A 19,592-nucleotide genomic window follows, 5' to 3' on the forward strand; every position below is an offset into this window, starting at 1 on the left:
CTGCAATATGAGGACATGGTATACAGTTGTTTCTAAGGCTCTTGTCAGCTATGAAATTCTCTATTTTAAGGGCTCTTCCAGCTTTGACATTCTGTGTTCTAGGGTCCCTCTCAGCTCAAACAGTCTTTGTTCAAAGATGCCTTCCAGATCTAAAATTCTTTGTGATGTGGTCCCTCCTCCATTCTATGTTCTGTGTACCTAAGGAACCTTCCAGATCTGGCATCTTCAATGAGCTGTGTTCTAAGGTCCTTCGAGCTGACATTCCCAAATGGAAAAATTCTCCAGATCAAAGATGTAGGGAAGCAGGGAAGAATGGAGCAATGGGAATGGAGAAAGGAGCCTCCACCCAAAGGGCCTTGGGAGCTGAGGCTAAGGTAGTATTACCATGGCACTCCCCTACTCCAAAAGCTTCATTGGCTCCCTAAGAATTTCACAGGGATAAAATGCAAACACCACTGTTTAGCGTTTAAAACCCATTACAATCTGGTTTCAGCCTCTATCTCCAGTGATCGTACATTACTCTCCAGTGCATGCTACTTTCCAGCCCAATGGACCAACTTTCTATTTCCCATATATGACATTCCATCTCTTACATCCATGGCTTTTTACAGTCTGCCTCTCATGCCTGGCATCCCCTCCCTCCTCTAGCTACTTTCAAGTGCTGTCTCCTACAAGATACCTTTCCTGATTCCTCTGTTGTTAGTACACCCCTCCCTGGTCCATGGACTCTGGGTGCAGGTTTATAGGGGCCAAGTCAGAGGTGGCTCTGACTAGTATCAGGATATCAAGGCAGACCAAAGGCTTCTGGGGGAGCCTGGGTGTAGAGACAGCCTCCAAGTGTTCTCTAGTGAGGGAAAGGGTAGCACTCTTATAGTATCACAGAATCTGGGGTTGGAAAGAACCTTCCAAAGCACCTAGTCCAACCCACACCTGAACAGGAAACTCCTCTCTAACAACAACAACAACATCTAATAATGATGATAATAATAATAATAATAATAATAATAACTCCCACTTACATAGAACTTTAAGGCTTGCAAAGTGCCTTCCTCAGAACCCTGGAGGTGGGTATGACAAGCAGTCATTACACAGACAGCAAGCATTGACTAGGGGGCAGTAAGGTGGCGCAGTGGAGCCTGAAGTCAGGAGGACCTGAGTTCAAATCTGGCCTCAGACCAGATACTTGACACTTACTAGCTGTGTGACCCTGGGCAAGTCACTTAACCCCAATTGCCTCACTGAAAAAAAAAAGCATTGACTAAGAGCTGACTATGTGCCAGGCACAGTGCCAAATGCTGCAGATACAAACACAAGCCAGAAGAAAAAATGGTCCCTGCCTTCTAAGAGCTTACATTCTAAAGAACGAAGCCAACACACAAAAGGGAGGAAGAGGGGGGATGGGAAAGGGCAAAGCTGCCCACAAGGGCCATGGCGGCAAAGTCCTTAGACTCCAAGAGAGGAATCAGCCAAACCTTCTGCCTGAAGACTGCCAGGGACTTGTATTTCACTGTCCCCCTAGACAGCACATTCCACTTCTCATTAGCCCTGATTATTGGAAGCTTTTCATGACAATAAGCCAAAATCTTCCTCCTTGTGTGTTTCACCTATTGCTCCCGCCCAGCCAAGTTGAATCCCTTCCCTGACTGGCCATGGGAACCCTTAGGTGCCCAGACCCAGGGGTGGAGGGCTCAGGCACTCAGAGTCTGGCTCTTCCCATTCACCCAACTGGGGCCACTGGCTGGCTGCTCCGAGGCCACTGAGGTTGGGTGTGGCTGTATGAGAATATCTAAGTCCTACTGAGCAGCCAAGATGGGTCAGGACCCACCAGCATCCTGCTAGAGCAAAAGTTGTTCATGTTTTTTGTGTCCTGGATCCCTTGGGCAATCTGGTGAACACTACGGACCCCTTCTTAAACAATTGAAGGGAATCCTAAATTTAGTGAAAATAAAAGGGAAAATAGTGAAAATAAAGATGAATATTTTTCCAACTTCACAGGCCCCCTGAAACCTATCAGTGGGCTCCAGGTTATATACCCATGTGCTAGAGAAAGAATCCCCAACCTGGGAGGACTCAGACCTGAGTCCTGCCCTCAGAATCACTGTGAACACCAAAGCCCAAGGGAAGGAGGTAATATTGGTATAGAGGCCACCCCTTGTAGAATAATAGTAATAATAATACCTTACATTTATATAGGATTTTAAGGTTTACAAAAAAGGTCAGAACTTGAAAGGACTATAGAACACAGAATATAGGAGCTAGGAGAAACACCACAGACCTGGGCATTTGCTGTCACCTATTGGGGTGAGATGGAAGACCCCTCCCATATGGCCTGGGAAGGCAGGAGTATATGGGGAGTGATGCAGTGGGAAGAAGGCAAATAATAGGGACATCACTGTTGAAGGCTGTGGTCCCTTTAAGGAGGGAGACAAAAACAATTAGCCAGCCTGAGCATTGCATCAGCTGGAGCCAAGAGGGTCCCCTGGGAGGGGTGGGGTGGAGAAGGGGGGGTACTGGTGGTTTTATTTCATTAGCACCATGTGAGTGCTCTCACCTCAGTCGGGCCTGATTGTCCCCTTTCTGCCCCTCCCTGATCCTCTGCCTCCCCCTTCTCCAAGACTTCAGGTTCTCTCCTCTCCCTACTCTGGCCTCAGTTTCCCCATCTATGAAAGGGGGCTAACAAGTTCATTCTCTCTCTCTGTCTCTGAGTCTCTCTCTCTCTGTCTCTCTGTCTCTGTGTCTGTCTGTCTGTCTGTCTGTCTCTCTCCCTCCTTTCCTCCCTCCCCCTCACCATTGTGAAAAGTTAAATGAGAAAGGGCTTTGGTGCACTCAGCTTGCAGGGTAATGGCCAAAGCTCTGAACTGAAAATCAGAAGATCTGGGTTGGAATCCCTATTCTGCTACTGACTGTCTGTGTGAATTTGGGCCAGTCTCCTCCCCTCTATGAACCTCAGTTTCCTCAGTGATGTCTAAGGCCCTTCTAGCTCTAAAGGTGTTCTATGGGTCATTCTATAGTCTGTGTTCCAGTAGAATGTAAGCTCCTTGAGGGCAGGGATGGTTTCATTTTTGCCTCCATGCACCCAACACTCAGCACCCTGCACATAGGAGGTGCTGAATGTTTCTTAAATGGAATTGATTCCTAAGACCCTTCCTAGCTCTGTCTGTCTAATTCTGCGAGTCTGCCTGTAAGGATCCGGTCACACATGTTCCATGCCAGGGTTTATGATGATGATGAAGGCCCAGAGGCAGGTCCTCTGTTCTTCCCTATGGATCTGTGGCCTTTGGTATTCCCAGCCTTCTCCCCCTGGTCTCCCCATCCTCCCCAACTCTCCCTAGACAAAGACGGAGAGCAATTGGAGCCCCTGGGAACAGCCTTGTTTACACACGGGCCACACACAGAGGGCCTGTTCCCCAAGGCCTCCTTCCCTCTCCAGCTTCTCTCCCAGAGTAAGCTCAATTATAGCCTTGTTGATGAAGTTGGGGGTCCTAGGGAAAGAGAGGCAAATTTAACCCCAGAGAGGTCTGGTTGGCCTGAATCCATGGGAAAATGTCAGGTGGCCCCCAGGCTGGTTCAGGAATGCTTGGAGAGATGTTCTCCACAGCTCCCCATCATCAGACTTACAGACTATGCCAAATTATCCCCTTATGTTTACACCAAAGGGGACTTTTCAGCCATCTTCACCAGTATTCCCCCTCCTCAGATTCTCCCACTTCCAGCCTAGCAAGGATCCACTAGAATTCAGCCCTGAAGAAAGCAATGTGAAGTGCTTCTCAAGACCAGATGGGATGATTCAAGGAACATTTGGAGTTTAAGATTTTCCCATTGCCTTTGTTGCCTATTAATAATTACATTTGAGGAAACTGAGGCAAACAGAGGTCAAGTGACTTGCCCAAGGTCACACAGCTAGCAAGTGTCTGAGGCTAGATTTACACTCACTTCTTCCTGACTCCAGACCCAGTGCTTTAACCACTGTGCCACCAAGCCGCTGCTTAAGAGTGGGCTAACCAGGGACAACTAGGTGGTGCAGTGGATAGAGCACCAGCCCTGGAGAATGGGCCCTCTGTGTGTTCAGCCCTCTGAGTTCAAATCTGGCCTCAGACACTTGACACTTACTAGCTATGTGACCCTGGCCAAGTCACTTAACCCCATTGCCTAGCCAAAAAAAGGAAAAAAAAAAAAGAGTGAGCTAACCACCTATATACTTCCCAGCTCACTTGGGCTTCAGTCAATATGCTCTGGCTAGGCTCAGGGGTAGTTTTTCTTTGTCCACTTTTCACTGAGGCCTCCTCTGGGCCATGGACAAGATGACTAAGACCTAGAACCTGCCTTTGGGGAGCATATATTCCAGTAGGGGAAGAAGCCTACATATCAGGGCTGTGGGAGCTCATAGTAATGTAAGTTGTAATTATCATGGTGGTGGTAGATGGAGGGAGAGTTCACTATGAGCTGTTGCAGTAGTCAAGCCAGACTTCCTGGAGAAGGTGGAGTTCCAGTTGGGTCTTGAAAGGATTTGGAAAGGAGGGGAAAGGCAGAAAAATGACAGGAACAAAGTTGCAGAAGAAGAAATTGTGCTCTTTTCCCCTTCTCAGCTTCCTACCCCAGGTTCCCTCTCTCTCCTTGAGAGGAAGGTGGTAGAAGCACCACGTATGGAATAGAACCCTTGACAAGGAGTCAGGAGATGGGTTCGTGTCTAAGGTTTGCCATCTACAAACCCACTGTATGATTTTGGGCGAGTAACTTCATCTCTGAGAGCCTCAGCATCTTCTTCTATATAATATGTGATATCTGAGGATTTAGAATTCTTGGATTTCAAAGCATCTTTCCCTACCATACGCTTGTGGGTCAAAAGGAGCCCATTCTGGGTCTTCTCTCCCTCAGTTCAATCTCCAAACTTTACTGTTGCTGTCTCTGGGGAGTGGTAGCTTGCCTAGTGGGAAGAGCACTCAGAGGGTCTGGGGTCTGACTTTGGCCAAGCCAATTCTTCGACCCAGGCCTCAGTTTCCCATCTGTGAAGAGAAGGGATTGGACTAGATAACCTCTAAGAGCCCTTCCAGCTCAAACATTCTGTGACTATCTCTCTCTAGGATCTAGGCCGGGAATCCAGGATAGCTTCCCTCTCTCCTTCCAGCAGAGAAGCCTCCTGGATAGTGGGGGAGGGGAAAAGAGGGTTGTAACAGGCTCTGCCCCTGAAGAAAGTTACTTTTTGAAATATTGATGAGGCTGCTAGCTGTGATCACTTGCCTTGTGGGCAAGGGGAGGGGGGCAGGGCCTGGGGCCCCAGGGACCCCCTGCCAGCTCTTCTTCCTACTGCCTGCTAGCCTGCCTGGCAACCGCTGTCCATGGTGCTGCCCAGATCCCAGGTCCCCAGAGCCACTGACCTAGCCTGTCTTTCCCTCCCCCAAATTCCTGGAGTCTCACTGAACCCTGCAGTTCCTGATCCTTTCCTTGATCCAATCCACGAGTCCCTTAAGGGAGAGGGTTCCCCCACATTCAGCTCCTCCTTGATCCCTCGGCTTCAAAGAGATCTCTTCCACATTCATCAGTCCCCCAAAGCAGAGGGGAAAATCACAGCATGTTAGAGCACAGAATGCAGAATGCCAGAGCTAGGAGATACATTAGAAATCACCCAACCTAGCCCTTCCCCCATTTTATATCTGAGGATACTGATACACAGAAAAAAAATCTACTTATCCAAGGTCAAATCACAAGGCAACAGAGCCAGGGCTAGAACCTAAGTCTTCTGACCCCCAGCTTAGGACTCTAAAAACATTATACTGCCCCTTGCCCTGGCTTGAGTGATGTGAAATTGGAAGAAGCAACACTAGTCTAAGCCCCTGGTCACTTGGCCTGCTATCTTAACCCACTTCCCCTCACCCCAAACCTCACGCAGGGTGACAATCAAAGGGCTCAGTTTGGCCAAGAAGCCTCCTACTCCCAATGTCAGTTCCTTTGACTCCAACTAAGGTCCAGTTGTTAGGGGACAAAGAACAATGTGTGTCCTTCTTCCTTGTCTTAAGGAGCAGGGGAGGTCTCCCCTTGTCTTCCTACATCTCTGACCAATCTTTTCCTATTTCTGCTAACCCCTTTTTACTCCCACACTTTAAACTCAAGTCATCCACAAGGCTCTTTGCTCTATATATATAGTCTCTTCCTTGGCAGGCTCATTCACTTCCATGGCTTCATGCAAATAAGCCCCCAAATCTTGATTATATAAAAATAAAGAACTTTTACATAAATAACTATCTTCAGCTCTGATCTCTTCCTCTGCTTCAGATCCACAACTCTAACTACCTTCAGGACATGGTCACCTGGATGTCCTGTCCCATACCTCAATCTCAACCTGTTCAGGCTAAGCTTATTCTTTTCCTCTAAACCTGCTTCTCCTTCTGGCATTGCTATTGCCTGGCTGTGGCTCTACCATCTACCTGAGCTCTCTGGTTTCTAACCTTGAGGCTATTTTTGACTCTTTCCTGTCTCTCACCTCTTATGTCCAATCAATCACCAGAGTTTTTAAACTCCCTAAGAGTGCTTGAAGCTGTCCTCTTCAGTCTCACTACCGCCAATTTAGTTCAATCCCTCATTACCACCCACCTGCACTATTCAATAGTTTTCCAACCAGTTTTACCGTTTCCTTTCTGTCTTTACTTAATATATCCATCTCTTCCTGATGGTTAGAATCAGAAAATTTCAGAGGTGGACAGAATTTCAGAGGCTCTCTAGAACAACCTGAGCTTGACAAAAAATTCACAGGGCATATTTTGAACTGGAAGAGATGTTAGAAGCCATCAAATCTAACCCCTTTATTTTACATATAAGGAAATGGGGGCTCCAGGAGATCAAGTGATTTTGTCACTGGTGATCCTGGGCCACTCAGTTAACCTCTCTGTGCCTCAGTTTCCTAATCTGTAAAATAGAGATAATAATAGCACCTACTTCACAGCATCATTGTGGAGATCATATTTAATATACTACATAAATGTTAGCTACTCGTCTTCAGAGCCCAAATTCAAACCCAGGCCCTGTGATCCCCAAATACAATCCTCTGTCCACTATCCCATGCTGCTTTCCCCACAAAGCCCTCCAGAATGTCCCCTACAAAGAATCATCAAGTCACTTTTCCTTTCAAAAATCGTTCTGACTCCCTATTGCCAACAGATTACAGTTCAAGCCTCTTTTCCTGTCACTCAAGTTCTTCCACAGCCTCATGCCCCCTGCTTTCAAGTTTTTGCTCCTCCTTTTTTTTCTATGCCTGAAATGTCTACCTTCCCTCCATTGCATTCATTTATTCTTGAAAGCTTAATTCAAAGGCCACTTCCTCCAGGAAGCCTCATCTTGACTTGGATAATGACACTCCTGCTCAGATGGCATGTAGCACTACTTAATTTTGTAACACTCTGATGATGTTAGGTAGTAATTTGTAGCATAGTTGTCTGTTGACGTCCCTTTGTGAGACTTGTGTATTCCTCAGGAGTATGAAGGGAGCTTGTGTTATCTAAAATGTACTTCTTCTCCAGCAGTGAGTGCAGGGGCTGCCTCTAGTGAGCATTTAATAACTCTTTGTTGAATTGAATAGACACGTTCCTAGCTGTAGTCCCTCCATCCAGCCATGTGCTTCTCCATCTTAGCCTGGAAACACCCAAAGGGGAGGCCAATCTTGAGGCTGGGAACCTGAGGGAAACAGAAGAGGAAAGAATGAGTCTTTTGGCAGTGGGGATGGGAGATGCCAGGCCAGTGAATTCCAGTCCAGGAGATTGGCATTGGACTGGCTGGATGCTGTGACCCTCTTTGCCTGTCCAGCTCTGCCAGAAAGCTTTGTAGTCCTGTCTTCCTGTCCCTGGGCTCTACTAAATTAATTCCTGATTGAGTTACTACTAACCTGGCTGTGTGATTGTGGTTGAGTTCCTTCATCTCAGTAGGCCTCAGTTTACTTTTCTGTAAGGGAGGTAGTTGAACTAGACCCATAACATAAATTCCTTTTGGGCATGGTAGGTTTCATTTTTATATAGCAAAGTGCTTTGCACATAGTAGGTGCTTAATATATGTTTGTTGAATGTCTAAGGGCCCTTCAACCTCTACAGACTTATAAGATTCTATGATCTTAGTCAAGTCACTGCCCCTCTTTGGGGCCTCACTTTCTTCTTTTATGAAAAGATGGAAGAGTATATGGCGGTGGATAATCTCTGAGCACCTTTTCAGCTATCTGGGTGTGAGTTTCTGTCCCAAGAAAGGAGGAGACAATGGGATCTCAAGGAACCCCAATCCAACTTGGGCTGCGTCCCTTTCCCCCCTTCCAATCCCTTCCTGGGTCGGGCTAGAGAATTGGGTCAGCATGGTTGCCATGGAGATGAGATCTGCTCCCGCCCCCGCCCCCTCCCTCCGGAAACCTTCCTATGCTCCTCCTTTGTCGTTCCCCCTCCTGCCGCCAGACTAGGCTCAGTGTGAGTGTGTGTGTGTGTGTGTGTGCTTGCAAGCGTATGTGTATGTCTGTGTGGGAGAGAGAGGGAGAGAGAGAGAGAAACAGGGACGCATGGGCTCAGAGCTCTGCCTGAACCTCACCCTCAGACTCTGCAGTTGCCGGTAAGACACCCCAATGCAGCCATGTGTATGTATGTATGTGTGTGTGTGTGTGTGTGTGTGTGTGTGTGTGTGGTGTGGTGTGGTGTATGTGTGCTTGCGTGCCCGTGTGTCTCTCGACTTGTCTCTGTGTGTGTTTTCCCATGTGTTTGCATGCAAGCCTCTATGGCCACCTCTCTGTGAGCATCTTCCTGTGGGTCCAGCCCTCTGTGGTTGTGTGTGTGAGTGTGCTTGTCATGGTCCCGCTGTGTGTCCTTCTGGTTGGGGAGCTGTTGGCCTGAACTCTGGGGAGACAATCCCCTACAACCCAGGGCACACACGTGCTCCCAGAGCCTTGCTCTATTCCTTGGCCATTTTCAGGTCTCTTAGGGCGTGTACTTAGAGTACATCTGCTTGGGTTGTGTGTGTGTGTGTGTGTGTGTGTGTGTGTGTGTTTCACTCTGTGCTCTGTGTATGCTTGTCTCTATGTCACTTTGTGCCTGTGGATGTTGATGAATTGCTGCTTCCTGGACGCACCTGTGAGGCCACAGTGACCGTGTCCCCAGCCCCTAGCCCCCAGCCTCACAGCCTTGGGAGGAGCCCAGGCAGGAAGGAGCTGGTGCTAGTAGTGAGCTGGGGTGGTAGGGGGGAGTACAGTGGGGGAGCCCATCAGGTCTGGGACCCATTCTGTTCCTAGTAGCAGAGCCGGCAGGCCTGAAGCCAGGCAGACAAACCCAGGATTTCATCCTCTACAAATGGCTCTTGAAACCCCAACTGGGATGATACTTCTCCTCCAGGCAGTGGGAGGGGGGATGCCAGGTCCTCTGGGCCCCCGGATTACACAGATGAGGTGGGGTTCTGGGCAAGGGGCATCCCTGGGGGCCCCTCCTCATACTAAACCTTCCTTGGATGCCATCTCCCTCAGGGAACCCGTCCTGATCACTTTGGGGTAGCTGTGAGTGGACTTGGCTGTTAAATCAGAGGCTCAGTTCCAATGCTTCTGGAGTACAAGCTCTTGAGAGGGGCCCCCCGGCAGCAGCGGTGGCAGCGCTGATTCCATTGGGGATGCCAAGGACCGCACCCACATTTTTCAGTTTGGTGAGTTTAAGTTTTTTTGTTTGTTTTTTTATAGGAAGGGTCACTCTTAGAATTGAGTAAAAGGCTTTCCAAGCAAAATAAAACCTTTCCTCATCTCCCCTCCCCTAGAGAGGAACCAGGGCCCATGCCTAGCTAGTAGTCCCTGGACAATTGGAGGAAATGGACACATCAACAACAGACATTTATTGTGCACCTACTGCATGCAAGGCCCTTGTTCTCAGCTCTTGGGATTTAAAGATAAAATTTGCAGAAGCTCAGGGTGTGCGTTTGGAGAGATAGGGATGTCTGTGAAGTTGTTGCTCCTGACCCTCTGATAGGAGAAGAGATACTGCTATACTAGGAAATGGCCTCTTACTTGCCATATGTTTTGAGGTAGTTCCCTTGACCTCTCTGGAATCCTCATTGATCCATCTGTGAAATGGGACTGAGAATACAAACTCAGCCTCCCTCAGATTGCTGTGGCTCAGTCTGGGCTCTGCTACTAATTTACTCTGTGACCTCATGCAGGTCTTTTCCTGGCTCTGAGCCTTGTTTTCTTCATCTGTAAGATGGGGGAGTGGGGGGTGAGATGTGATGATCTGTAAGATCTTCTTCCACCTCTGACATTCTGTTCCCAGGCCCTTCAGGCTTGTATCAGAGTGTGAGTTCAGCCCAGGGAACAGGCTGCCCTGCTGGTTTGTTGTAAGGGCTGGTTGACCAGTCAAGATGGATAGATAGATGTACTTGACAAGCGTGGGCCTTGTAGAAAGCCCCTCCCTGCATTGGCTGGGGCTGGGGCCAAGGCTGAAGGGAGCTGTCCTACTGGGCAATGATGAGGGATGAGCAGGATGAGAGGGGAAATGGGTTCATGCCAGATCTTTGAACGCACATCCATGTCTCAGCATTAAGACCTTGGGCTGGTGATTGAGCAGCCAGAGCTAGAAATGGGACACTGGGGACTGGATCAGAGGTGGGAGGACCCTGTGGTCCTTGGCTTTGGAGGACAGGAAATGAGCCAATCCTTCCTACTAACAGTCTAAGGGTTTTCTCTGAAGAAGCGGTAGAAGTGGAGATGACATAAGGACGTCACAGCAGGTAAGACTTACAACCTGAAGCTCTTTAACTAGGTACAGAAAGGGGGCAGGAGAAACGTGTAGGGGAAATTACTTCCCTGAAGAGGGAGATCTCCATCTGACTGAGAAAGAAAGGATGAAAAAAATGGGTGATCAAATCCACTCAACAGATATTGAGTATATTTGTTTCAGTTCTTGGTCTCTAGATCTCTATCTCTGTCTGGACCTCCACTTCCATGTTGATGAAATGTGGGCGTCGGACAGGAGAGTCTGAAAGGATTCCAGCTCTGACAATCTACATTCTCACGTTCTGGGCTCTCGGGGCTGCTTTTAGCGTGTGATCTGTGTTCTGTTTTATCATCCTGTATCCATCCTCTTCCTGCTCTGACATTGTGTTTTGTGTTCTAAATTCCTGCCTGCTGTGATGTTCTATGTTCTGTGTTCCAAGATCCCTTCTGCCTCTCCATTCTGTGTTCTATGTTCATGCCCTTTTCAGCTCCAACGTCATATATTCTAACGTACTGTCCAGTTGGAACATTCTGAGACCCCTGTTCTAAGGTTCCTTCCAGCTTTAACATCCTAGCTTCCATTTTTAAGCATTTTAAGTTCAAGAATTCCTTCCATCCCTGATATTTTATGTTCAAAGTTCTCGAATTCTCTCCCACGATGACAGTCTATTATCTAGATCCCTTGCAGCTCGGCTGCGTGTTCCATCTCCTGCCCTCAGCTCCACCCCTCCAGTCCATCCCTCTCCTATGATCCAGGGGAATGAGTGTGATGGGGTGGGCATATGCAGGGGCCAGGGTTTTGGAAGGCCTAGAGAGAGTGCTAAGGGAGTAGAGGTGTGTCCCCTGGGGGAGAGAAGCTGCCTTGGGAGCTCTTTTCCTGGGAGTGTAAGCCCCTGAAACCCGAGTCCCCAGGGTTGTGCAGGAATACCAAGTAAACAGGGAAGAAAAGAAGGGACCCTGGTGGGAATCAAGTCAACAAGTATTTATAAATTGCCTCCTATGTTCCAGGCACTGTGAGAAGCACTGAAACAGTGTAAATAGCCCCAGTTTTGTAATTAGGAGGCCTAGTTGTAGTCCCCTGACTCACTTTGTGATCTTGATCAAGTCCCTATCTCTCTCTGGGCCTCAGTGTCCTCATCTGTGAAATGGTAAAGTGGACAGAGCACTGGGTTTGGAGGTGAAGGACCTAGATTCAAATCTCTCTCTTCTCCTTACTACCTCTGTGACCTTGGACAAGACAACTTCTCTGAGCCTCAGTTTCCCCATCTGTAAAAAGGGTAGAGTTGACTAGACAGCCTGTAAGTTCCCTTCTTGCTCAAAATCTAGGGTCTCTAAGCATCCTTCCAGTTCTCACCTCCATGACTTTCCTGTGGACTAAATGAGCTGGGGCTGAGGTGACTGAATCACTGCTGCCCTCATCCCTCCAAAGTCCCCAGATAAGTCAGGTCCCCCAGGCACATCTCAATGTTGTCTGATCCCTAGGATTCAGGGATCGTGAGGTAGCTCCCACTGGGCTGAGCTGACAGTCTACCTTTCCTGGAAGTCAGAGGATCTGCCCAATGAGAAGAGGAGGGATGTCAATTATTCACAAGGGGGAAGAAAAATGAGCCACCAAGCTGGCTGAGTGGCATTTCATCTCCTTACCTGTCCTTGCCACTTCCTGGAGGTGGCAGCCGCTGAGCAGCCTACCTCTGGTTTTTGTGGCTTCGAGCTGGACTTCAGGTTGGGGAGGGGGATTTGCAAAGGCGACTTGCAATCCTGCAGCCTAAGGGACATACAGCCTTGCCTTTAGGAATTCCCTCTCCCTCGTCCAGGGCAAGGAGGCATGGCAATGTCTTAAAGGAGTCTGTTCTGAGGGGGATACATGATCCAGTGCTCGGGGAGCCCCTGGACTAAGGGAAATGTAGTCTCGCCCTAGAGCAGACTCCAGGCTAAGGAGGAGATAGATTGTCTGGTGTTTTTGTCCCCAGTGTGCCCAGATGGAGCCACCGCCAGCTCCCAGGACAGCAAGAACACATTACCCCCGCCCTGGGGCCAGTTCCTGTACTTCAGCTGCAGCTGAAGCCTCAGGGTAAGGCTAGAATTGGGCCTGGGGACAGGCTTGGGTGACAAGTGACCCCTCCTCTTCCTGTCCCCAGTGCTGCCTGTGGGCCCAACACCTCCAGGACCATGTTTGATGGGGAGCCAGGCACAGGCCCAGCAGCATCGTCACGGAATGTGGTGCGCAGCTCCAGCATCAGCGGTGAAGTGTTTGGTGGTGGTGGGGAGCAGAGTGGGGGCACAGCTGGGGCCAGCACTGCCAAGAAGCGCCGCAGCAGTTTGGGGGCCAAGATGGCAGCCATCGTGGGCTTGACCCAGAGAAGCCGGAGCTCCCTGCAGCTACCCCAGCCAGGTAAGGAAATGGGTCAACAGTGGGCAAGACCCTTGGGGCAAATGAGGGCCAGCAGTGGCCATGTATCTGTACAGAGGCCTAGGCAAAACTAGAAGCTTGTGTGTGTGTGTGTGTGTGTGTGTGTGTGTGTGAAAGAGAGAGAAAGAGAGAGTGTGTATATATATATATACACATTATATATATACATATATATATGTATATATATATATACACATATATATATATATATGTGCATCCCTGACCTGCCGACAAGCTTTGCGATGGGAAACTCACTCTGGGATACCCGGCACTGTGCGTAAAGGCACAAAGGGTCTCGCAGTCATACAACATACAGTCTCATGGGGACAAAAACATAAATATCATCGCCTAAGAGGTCACCCAGAGACAGTCAGATACAGTCACACATATAATATAGGTGCAATAGTTAGGGACACAACCATGTCCACATAGACTCATGCATAAGTCTTCAATCCATCGACCAATCAAAAATCAAAAAGCATTTTATTAAATGCCTCCAATATGCCAGACACTTTGCCAGGTATTGGGTACACAAAGACAAAAGTGAAGCAGCCCCTGCTTTCAAGGAGGTCATATTCTGGACATGTGAGAGACATGTCCATACATTTTATATATAGGCATATACAGCTACAAGGAGATTTTGGAAGGGAGGACACTAGCAGGTGGAGAGAGTAGGAAAAGTCTCCTGGAAAATGGAACTGGAGCTGAATCTGGAAGAAAATTAGGGATTCTAAGAAGAAAAGGGGAAGAGGCAGTGCATTTCAGGTGTGGGGGATGGCTAGTGGCAGCTAGGACTCAGAGATGGGAAATGAAGCAGTGTATGAGGAATAGCCGGGAAGCTAATTTGACTAGACAGTGGAGCATATGAAAGGGCTGTGTAAACAAGGCTGGAAAGGTGGTTTGGGGTCAGCTTGTGAAGGCTTTAAGTATCTACCAGAGGTGTTTGCATTTGCCCCTGGAAGTAATAGGGGGCCAATCAAGTTTATTGAGGAAGGATGTGGTGGTGACATGGGCAGACTTGGGCAACTCCAGCTGTTCTCAATAAGGTCAAGTCACCAGGCCCAGAGGAATTGTGTCTTACTGGACTGAAAGGACTTGTGGGTGTGGTTGCTGAACACCAATGGGGCTTCTTAAGAGACTGGGGAGAATGGGAGAGGAGTCTCTTAGCATGAACATAAGCAAATGTTCTGACTTTCAAAAGAGGAAAGAAGAGGGAACCTGGCAATACAATCTTGATTAGCTATCTCATAGGTTCATTGTGAATATGAAAGCAGTTAGAGTATGTAAAATGCTTCGTAACCTTAAAATGAAATATAAGTGATAGCTATTGGTAGTGTTATTGTTGTTGTTGTTAGTAGTAGTAGTACTCAAACAGCACAGATTATTAAAAGGATGGTTTGTGAGCATTTAGAAAGGAAAGCCATAATCACAAAGTCATCATGGATTCATCCAGAACAAGTCATGCCAGAACAAGTTCACTCCCTTTTTTGACAGGGTAGCTAGGTGGTAGGTCAAGGGAAAGATGTAAACAACATACTCTTGGACTTAAGTCCAATGTGCACACAGGGCATACATTAGGTGATTAATAGGTGCTTGAGTGAGTGATTGGTTAAGCAAATCACTTGACAAAGTTTCTTGTGATATATGTACTTGTAGGTACATATTAGAGCTGTAATTTGGAACTAAACCCAGAGTGGTTAATGGATAAATGTCATCCTAGACAGAGGCTTAGCAGTATGCCCCAGGGCTCTATTCTTGGTCCTATTGTATTCAATATTTTTGTCACTATCCTAGATGAAGAAATAGGTGATATGCTTGTCAAATTGACAGATGACATAAAGCTTGGAGAGAAAGGTAACACACTGGCACAACCAGGATCACAAATGCTCTCATGAGGGTAAATGATGGGTCATGTTTAATAAGATGCATTTTAATAAAGATAAACTTCAAGCCATTCACTTTGGGAAAACATACACACACACACACACACACACACGCACACACACGTAAATGTGGAAATGGGGAAGATGTGGCTAGGCAGCCATTTGTATGAAAAAAGTCTAGGGGTCTTAGTGGACTTCAAGCTCAGTGTAAATCAACAAAGAGTCATGGCAGCCTAAACAATGAACATGATCTTCATCTGCATGAAAGGGGGAGCAGTGGCCAGAGGAAGGAAGATGATAGCTCCACTGTCTTCTGGTCTGATCAGACAATATCTGGAGTATTGTGTTCAGGCCTGGGCACCACATTTAAGGACAGCATTGATAGGCTGGAGAGAGTACAGGAAAAAAAAATGACCAGGATGGGGAGGGTACTAGAGTCTAGGTCATAGGTGGAAAAGTTTAAAGAGCCAGGCATGTTTAGCCTAGAGAAGATAAAGCTCAGGAAGGGATGTGGTCACTGTCTCCAAGTATCGGAGAGGCTGCCATGGAAGAGAGATTAGATTTGTTCTCTTTCTGTGTCAGGCAGATACACATATCATAGACATGGTCAGAGACAGATCAGTCCTAGATCCTTAGAGATAGCAGAGTCCTTAGACACCAACTAACTTAACCCCTTCATTCAACAGAGAAGGAAACTGAGGTCCAGAGATGAGGAATGGGTCTTCTTCAAGGCTACACAGTCAGTGAGTGAGTGGAAGAGCTGGGATTTGTCCACAGGTTTGCCTGCTCTATGTCCAGGAAACTCTCTCTCCTGAATTGGTCACACATACATCTTAGTCACATGTAGCAACATAAAGCTATAAATGTACATAGTCACCCAGGATCACATGTCCATATACATCACAGACACCCCCCACACAATTCCTCTCTTCCTTCCTTCCTTCCTTCCTTCCTTCCTTTCTTTCTTTTACACACATACACACACCCATCACACTCAGAATCACTGCCACCCCCTGTTTGCTGCAGGTTTGTGACACTCTAGACGCCAGCTGGTTTTGTTTTAAAACCTCTTCTTGCTTATTTTTGCTCAGAACAGCAACAACTCCCCCAGCCAACCTCAAAATAGGCCACCAGAAACTGGAGGGGGAGGGGGAAAGATAAGAGGGAGGGAATCAAGAAACTCCGGGGAAAAGCTCCCCAAAGCCCCAGGTGGCTGTTGGAAAACTCCTTCCCACCTCCCTTAAAATGTATCCTGTGAAGGAAGGAGGGGAGCCAGCCTCACTAGGATTTCATCTCCCCTTCTGTGGGGCAGGGACCTTACAGAGCTTGGTTAGGGTGGCTTCTTAGAGTGGTTTGTTTGTCTCTTCATGCTTTCTCAGAGATATTGTGGTCATAGGAATGATGGGGCTGGGCTGGGGTTAGGCCAGAGACTGTTGTCTGGGGACTCAGGATGTGTGTTTGGGGGTAGGGAACCAAGGAGTAAGGGAGCATGGCTGTGAGTCAAGGAACTGAAGTGTGAGGAAATGTTGAGGGTTGGGAAAATTGAGGTTTAGGGAATTTGGGGCTGGGTCAGGATAGGGGGAAGAATGGAGTTTGATAGAGGTTAAGGAGGTTGTGAATTGGATGTCGAGGAAGCTGGGATGGAGATTGAATGTGGTTGGAGTTTGAGGGGTTCCTGAGGAAGGGAGAAGCAATCAGAGAAGAAGCCCCAGGCCTATACAGTAGAGATTCATCAGTCAGTCAGTCAAGAAATGTTTATTAGGTGCCTACTATGTGCCAGGCACTATGCTAAGTGCTAGGCAAATTAAGACAAAAATAAAACAATCCTCATCCTCAAAGTGCCTGCATTCTAGGGGGAAATGCTTGTACGCATGAGCAAAAGAAATACAAGATAGGAAAGCACCACGAGCTGGGAAGAAGGTAGAAAACCCTCATGTAGAAGGTGTTGCTTGAATTGAGCTTTGAAGGAAGTTGGGTACTCTAAGAGGTGGGGCAAGAAAGTATTCCAGGCAGGGGAGACAGCCTTTTCAAAGATGCAGAGTCAGGAAATGGAAGGTCAGGTATGAGAAGCAGCAAGAGCAGAGAAGAAGTGAACAGTCCTCCTTTCTTTGGTCTGAGCACTTCTTTTGGATTACATGGTTCAATGCTGGGCACCACATTTTAAGAAGGACTTTAGGGGTTCAGGGTTTGGGAGCACTAGGCTTTGGAGGAGTTGGGGCTTGAACCTCAGGAGTCAGGCTGAATTGCCGAGAGCAAGGATGGTGGTAGGTAGCAGTTCCAGCCACCTCTGGATCCAAAGAACAATGTCCATGTCATTGCTTGACAACACCTTTATTGTCAATGCCAGAGCAGGTAGAATGGACTGGCCCATAAGAACTCCAAAAGGCAGGATGACTGTGATCAGACCTCAGCTTGAAATCCTATGATGACAAGTATCCAGGTACCCGGAACTCAGATTCTGGGAAGGGGAGGAAAAAGCTTGAGGCCCATGGATATCACTGGAAATAGAGGGACTGTTCTCTTCTCCCTTTCCCAGGTCTGAGGAATACAGCTAATCTGAAGGAAATGATAGAGCCAAAGAGAGGAAGGGAATGGTCCAGCAGCCCTATGCGTCAGTCAGAACATATTGAAATATTGTGACAAACTATACAGAATGCAAAGAAGAACGAGGGTGGGAAAGGGACTGGAGACCACATCAAAAGTTGAAGGGGGTTAGTCTAAAGGAGGGGCAGGTTATGATTATCATCTTCAAGTATTTGAAGGATACCTATTGGAAAAGAGGAATTAGGCTTGTTATGCTTGGCTTCAGACAGCAGGACTAGGAACAGAGTGTGGAAATTGGAAAGAGAGAGATTTCATCCCAATTTAAGGAGGAACCTTCCTAACAATTCCCAGCTTCCTAGCTCTCCAAAAGTGGAATGAGTTGCCTTTAAATGTAGCAGGCTCCCTATCATTGGATGAGGATGTAGGCTGACCACTTGGTCAGGGTCTTATAGAAGGGATTCTTATTCATGGAGAGGTGGGACCAGATGATCTCTTAGATCTTTCCAATTCTGGCACTGTCATCCTTTGAAAGGTGTCCTTGAGCTTTTTTATTTCAGCACCTGGGACAGCAGCCCTCCTTCCTCTGCACCCTGATCCTGTTCTGCTAGGAAGGATAGGGCCTTGGGTGGTCACTTCTGCCCTGGACAGGGGGATGAGGTTTAAGTAGATGTACATGAGACTATGGATCCCAAAATGGGAAGTAGTATGATGCAGAGGAAAGAGTGCTGTCCTTGCAGCCAGGAGGTCTGAGTTCAAGTCCTGTGTAACAGAAGTGCTATGTAACATTGATCTTACCCTGAGCCTCAGTTTCCCCATTTCTTTTTTGTTTTGCTTTTTGGTGAGGCAATTGGGGTTAAGTGACTTGCCCAGGGTCACACATAGGAGTCAAGTGTCTCAGGCTGGATTTGAACTCAGGTCCTCCTGACTCCAAGGCCAGAGCTCTATCCACTGCGCCACCTAGCTGCCCCACAGTTTCCCCATTTCTAAAATAAGATTGTTGGACTCCATGATGTCTTCCAATTCTGTCATTCTCTGGCGCGCACGCACACACACACACACACACACACACACACACACACATTCAGATAGGGAGATTATAGAACAATCCTCCTCCATGCCCCATTAGAAATATGGGAGGAGAGGAAATAGGAAGATGAGAGAAGAGAGAAAACCTTCCAAAGGTACCTGAAACACCCCAAGTTGAAATCTTTCCTGGGCCAGGAAAATACCCCCAGCTCTTTGGCTTAATACCCTCTTTCGGTGGGTAAGGAGGCATTCTTCCTCCTATCCATCTAGTTCTGCCTCTGCATTTAGAGTGTCAACTGGAGATGGAGTTCTATGAGGCCTGGAGTTTGAGCAGTCCTGGCTAAATCACCCTTACCCTCCACTCTGAGGTTCCATCCTCATAATTTTCAGCAGATTTGATGTTCCCCTGGCCTGGCCTTATTCTCAGCTCAAAGTCCTTTCCCCAATTCCTGACTCCAGTCCTAATAACTCTACCTCTGCAAAGGGAGAGCTCATGTGTGAAACTGTGCAATCCTGAAGGACTTAGTAATTAGTATGACTTTGTGACTGTGTCACCCTATGACTATAACAGTTTCAAGTGATTGAATTTGTAGTCAGAGGACCTGCGTTCAAATTCTGGCTCTGCCATTTACTAGCTGTGTGACCTTGGGCAAATCACTTTCTTTTGGTTTTCCCACGTGTAAAATGAGATGGTAAGCCTAAACTCTGTCTAAAGTCCTTCCAGCTCTAAATCCTATGTCATATTTATGTCTTTAATATTTACAAATGGCTCTGCATAACCTATGGTTTTATGATTTTGACTGTAACTGTTATTGTGTGACCATGAGTGACTATTGGTGTCTGTCCTGCTATTGTGCAGCTGTACCTATGAGACTGCCTGTGTGGCTGGCCATGTACTGCCCCCTGAGCAGCTATACTGATGTTGTGTGAGACTATGTTTAAAAAGGACAATTGGGTCTTGCCTCTGCGTGTGTGTGTGTGAGAAATTACTATACTGCTGTTGTGTGACAGGGTGTCACTA

The 19,592-nt window shown here is 47.5% G+C and overlaps 1 protein-coding gene across 1 annotated transcript in view; it reads left to right on the forward strand.

Moving 5' to 3' along the window:
• The first annotated feature begins 12,877 nt into the window (after positions 1-12,877).
• The window catches only part of RIMS3 (regulating synaptic membrane exocytosis 3), a 22,618-nt gene continuing 15,903 nt past the window's right edge, over positions 12,878-19,592 (forward strand). The window contains exon 1 of the mRNA XM_027864537.1: positions 12,878-13,100. Within this exon, the coding sequence (XP_027720338.1) occupies positions 12,878-13,100 (223 nt within the window). The remainder of the gene's footprint in view (positions 13,101-19,592) is intronic.

This window comes from Vombatus ursinus, unplaced genomic scaffold, assembly GCF_900497805.2.
Source record: "Vombatus ursinus unplaced genomic scaffold, bare-nosed wombat genome assembly UNPS02014775.1, whole genome shotgun sequence".
Taxonomy (NCBI): Eukaryota; Metazoa; Chordata; class Mammalia; order Diprotodontia; family Vombatidae; genus Vombatus; species Vombatus ursinus.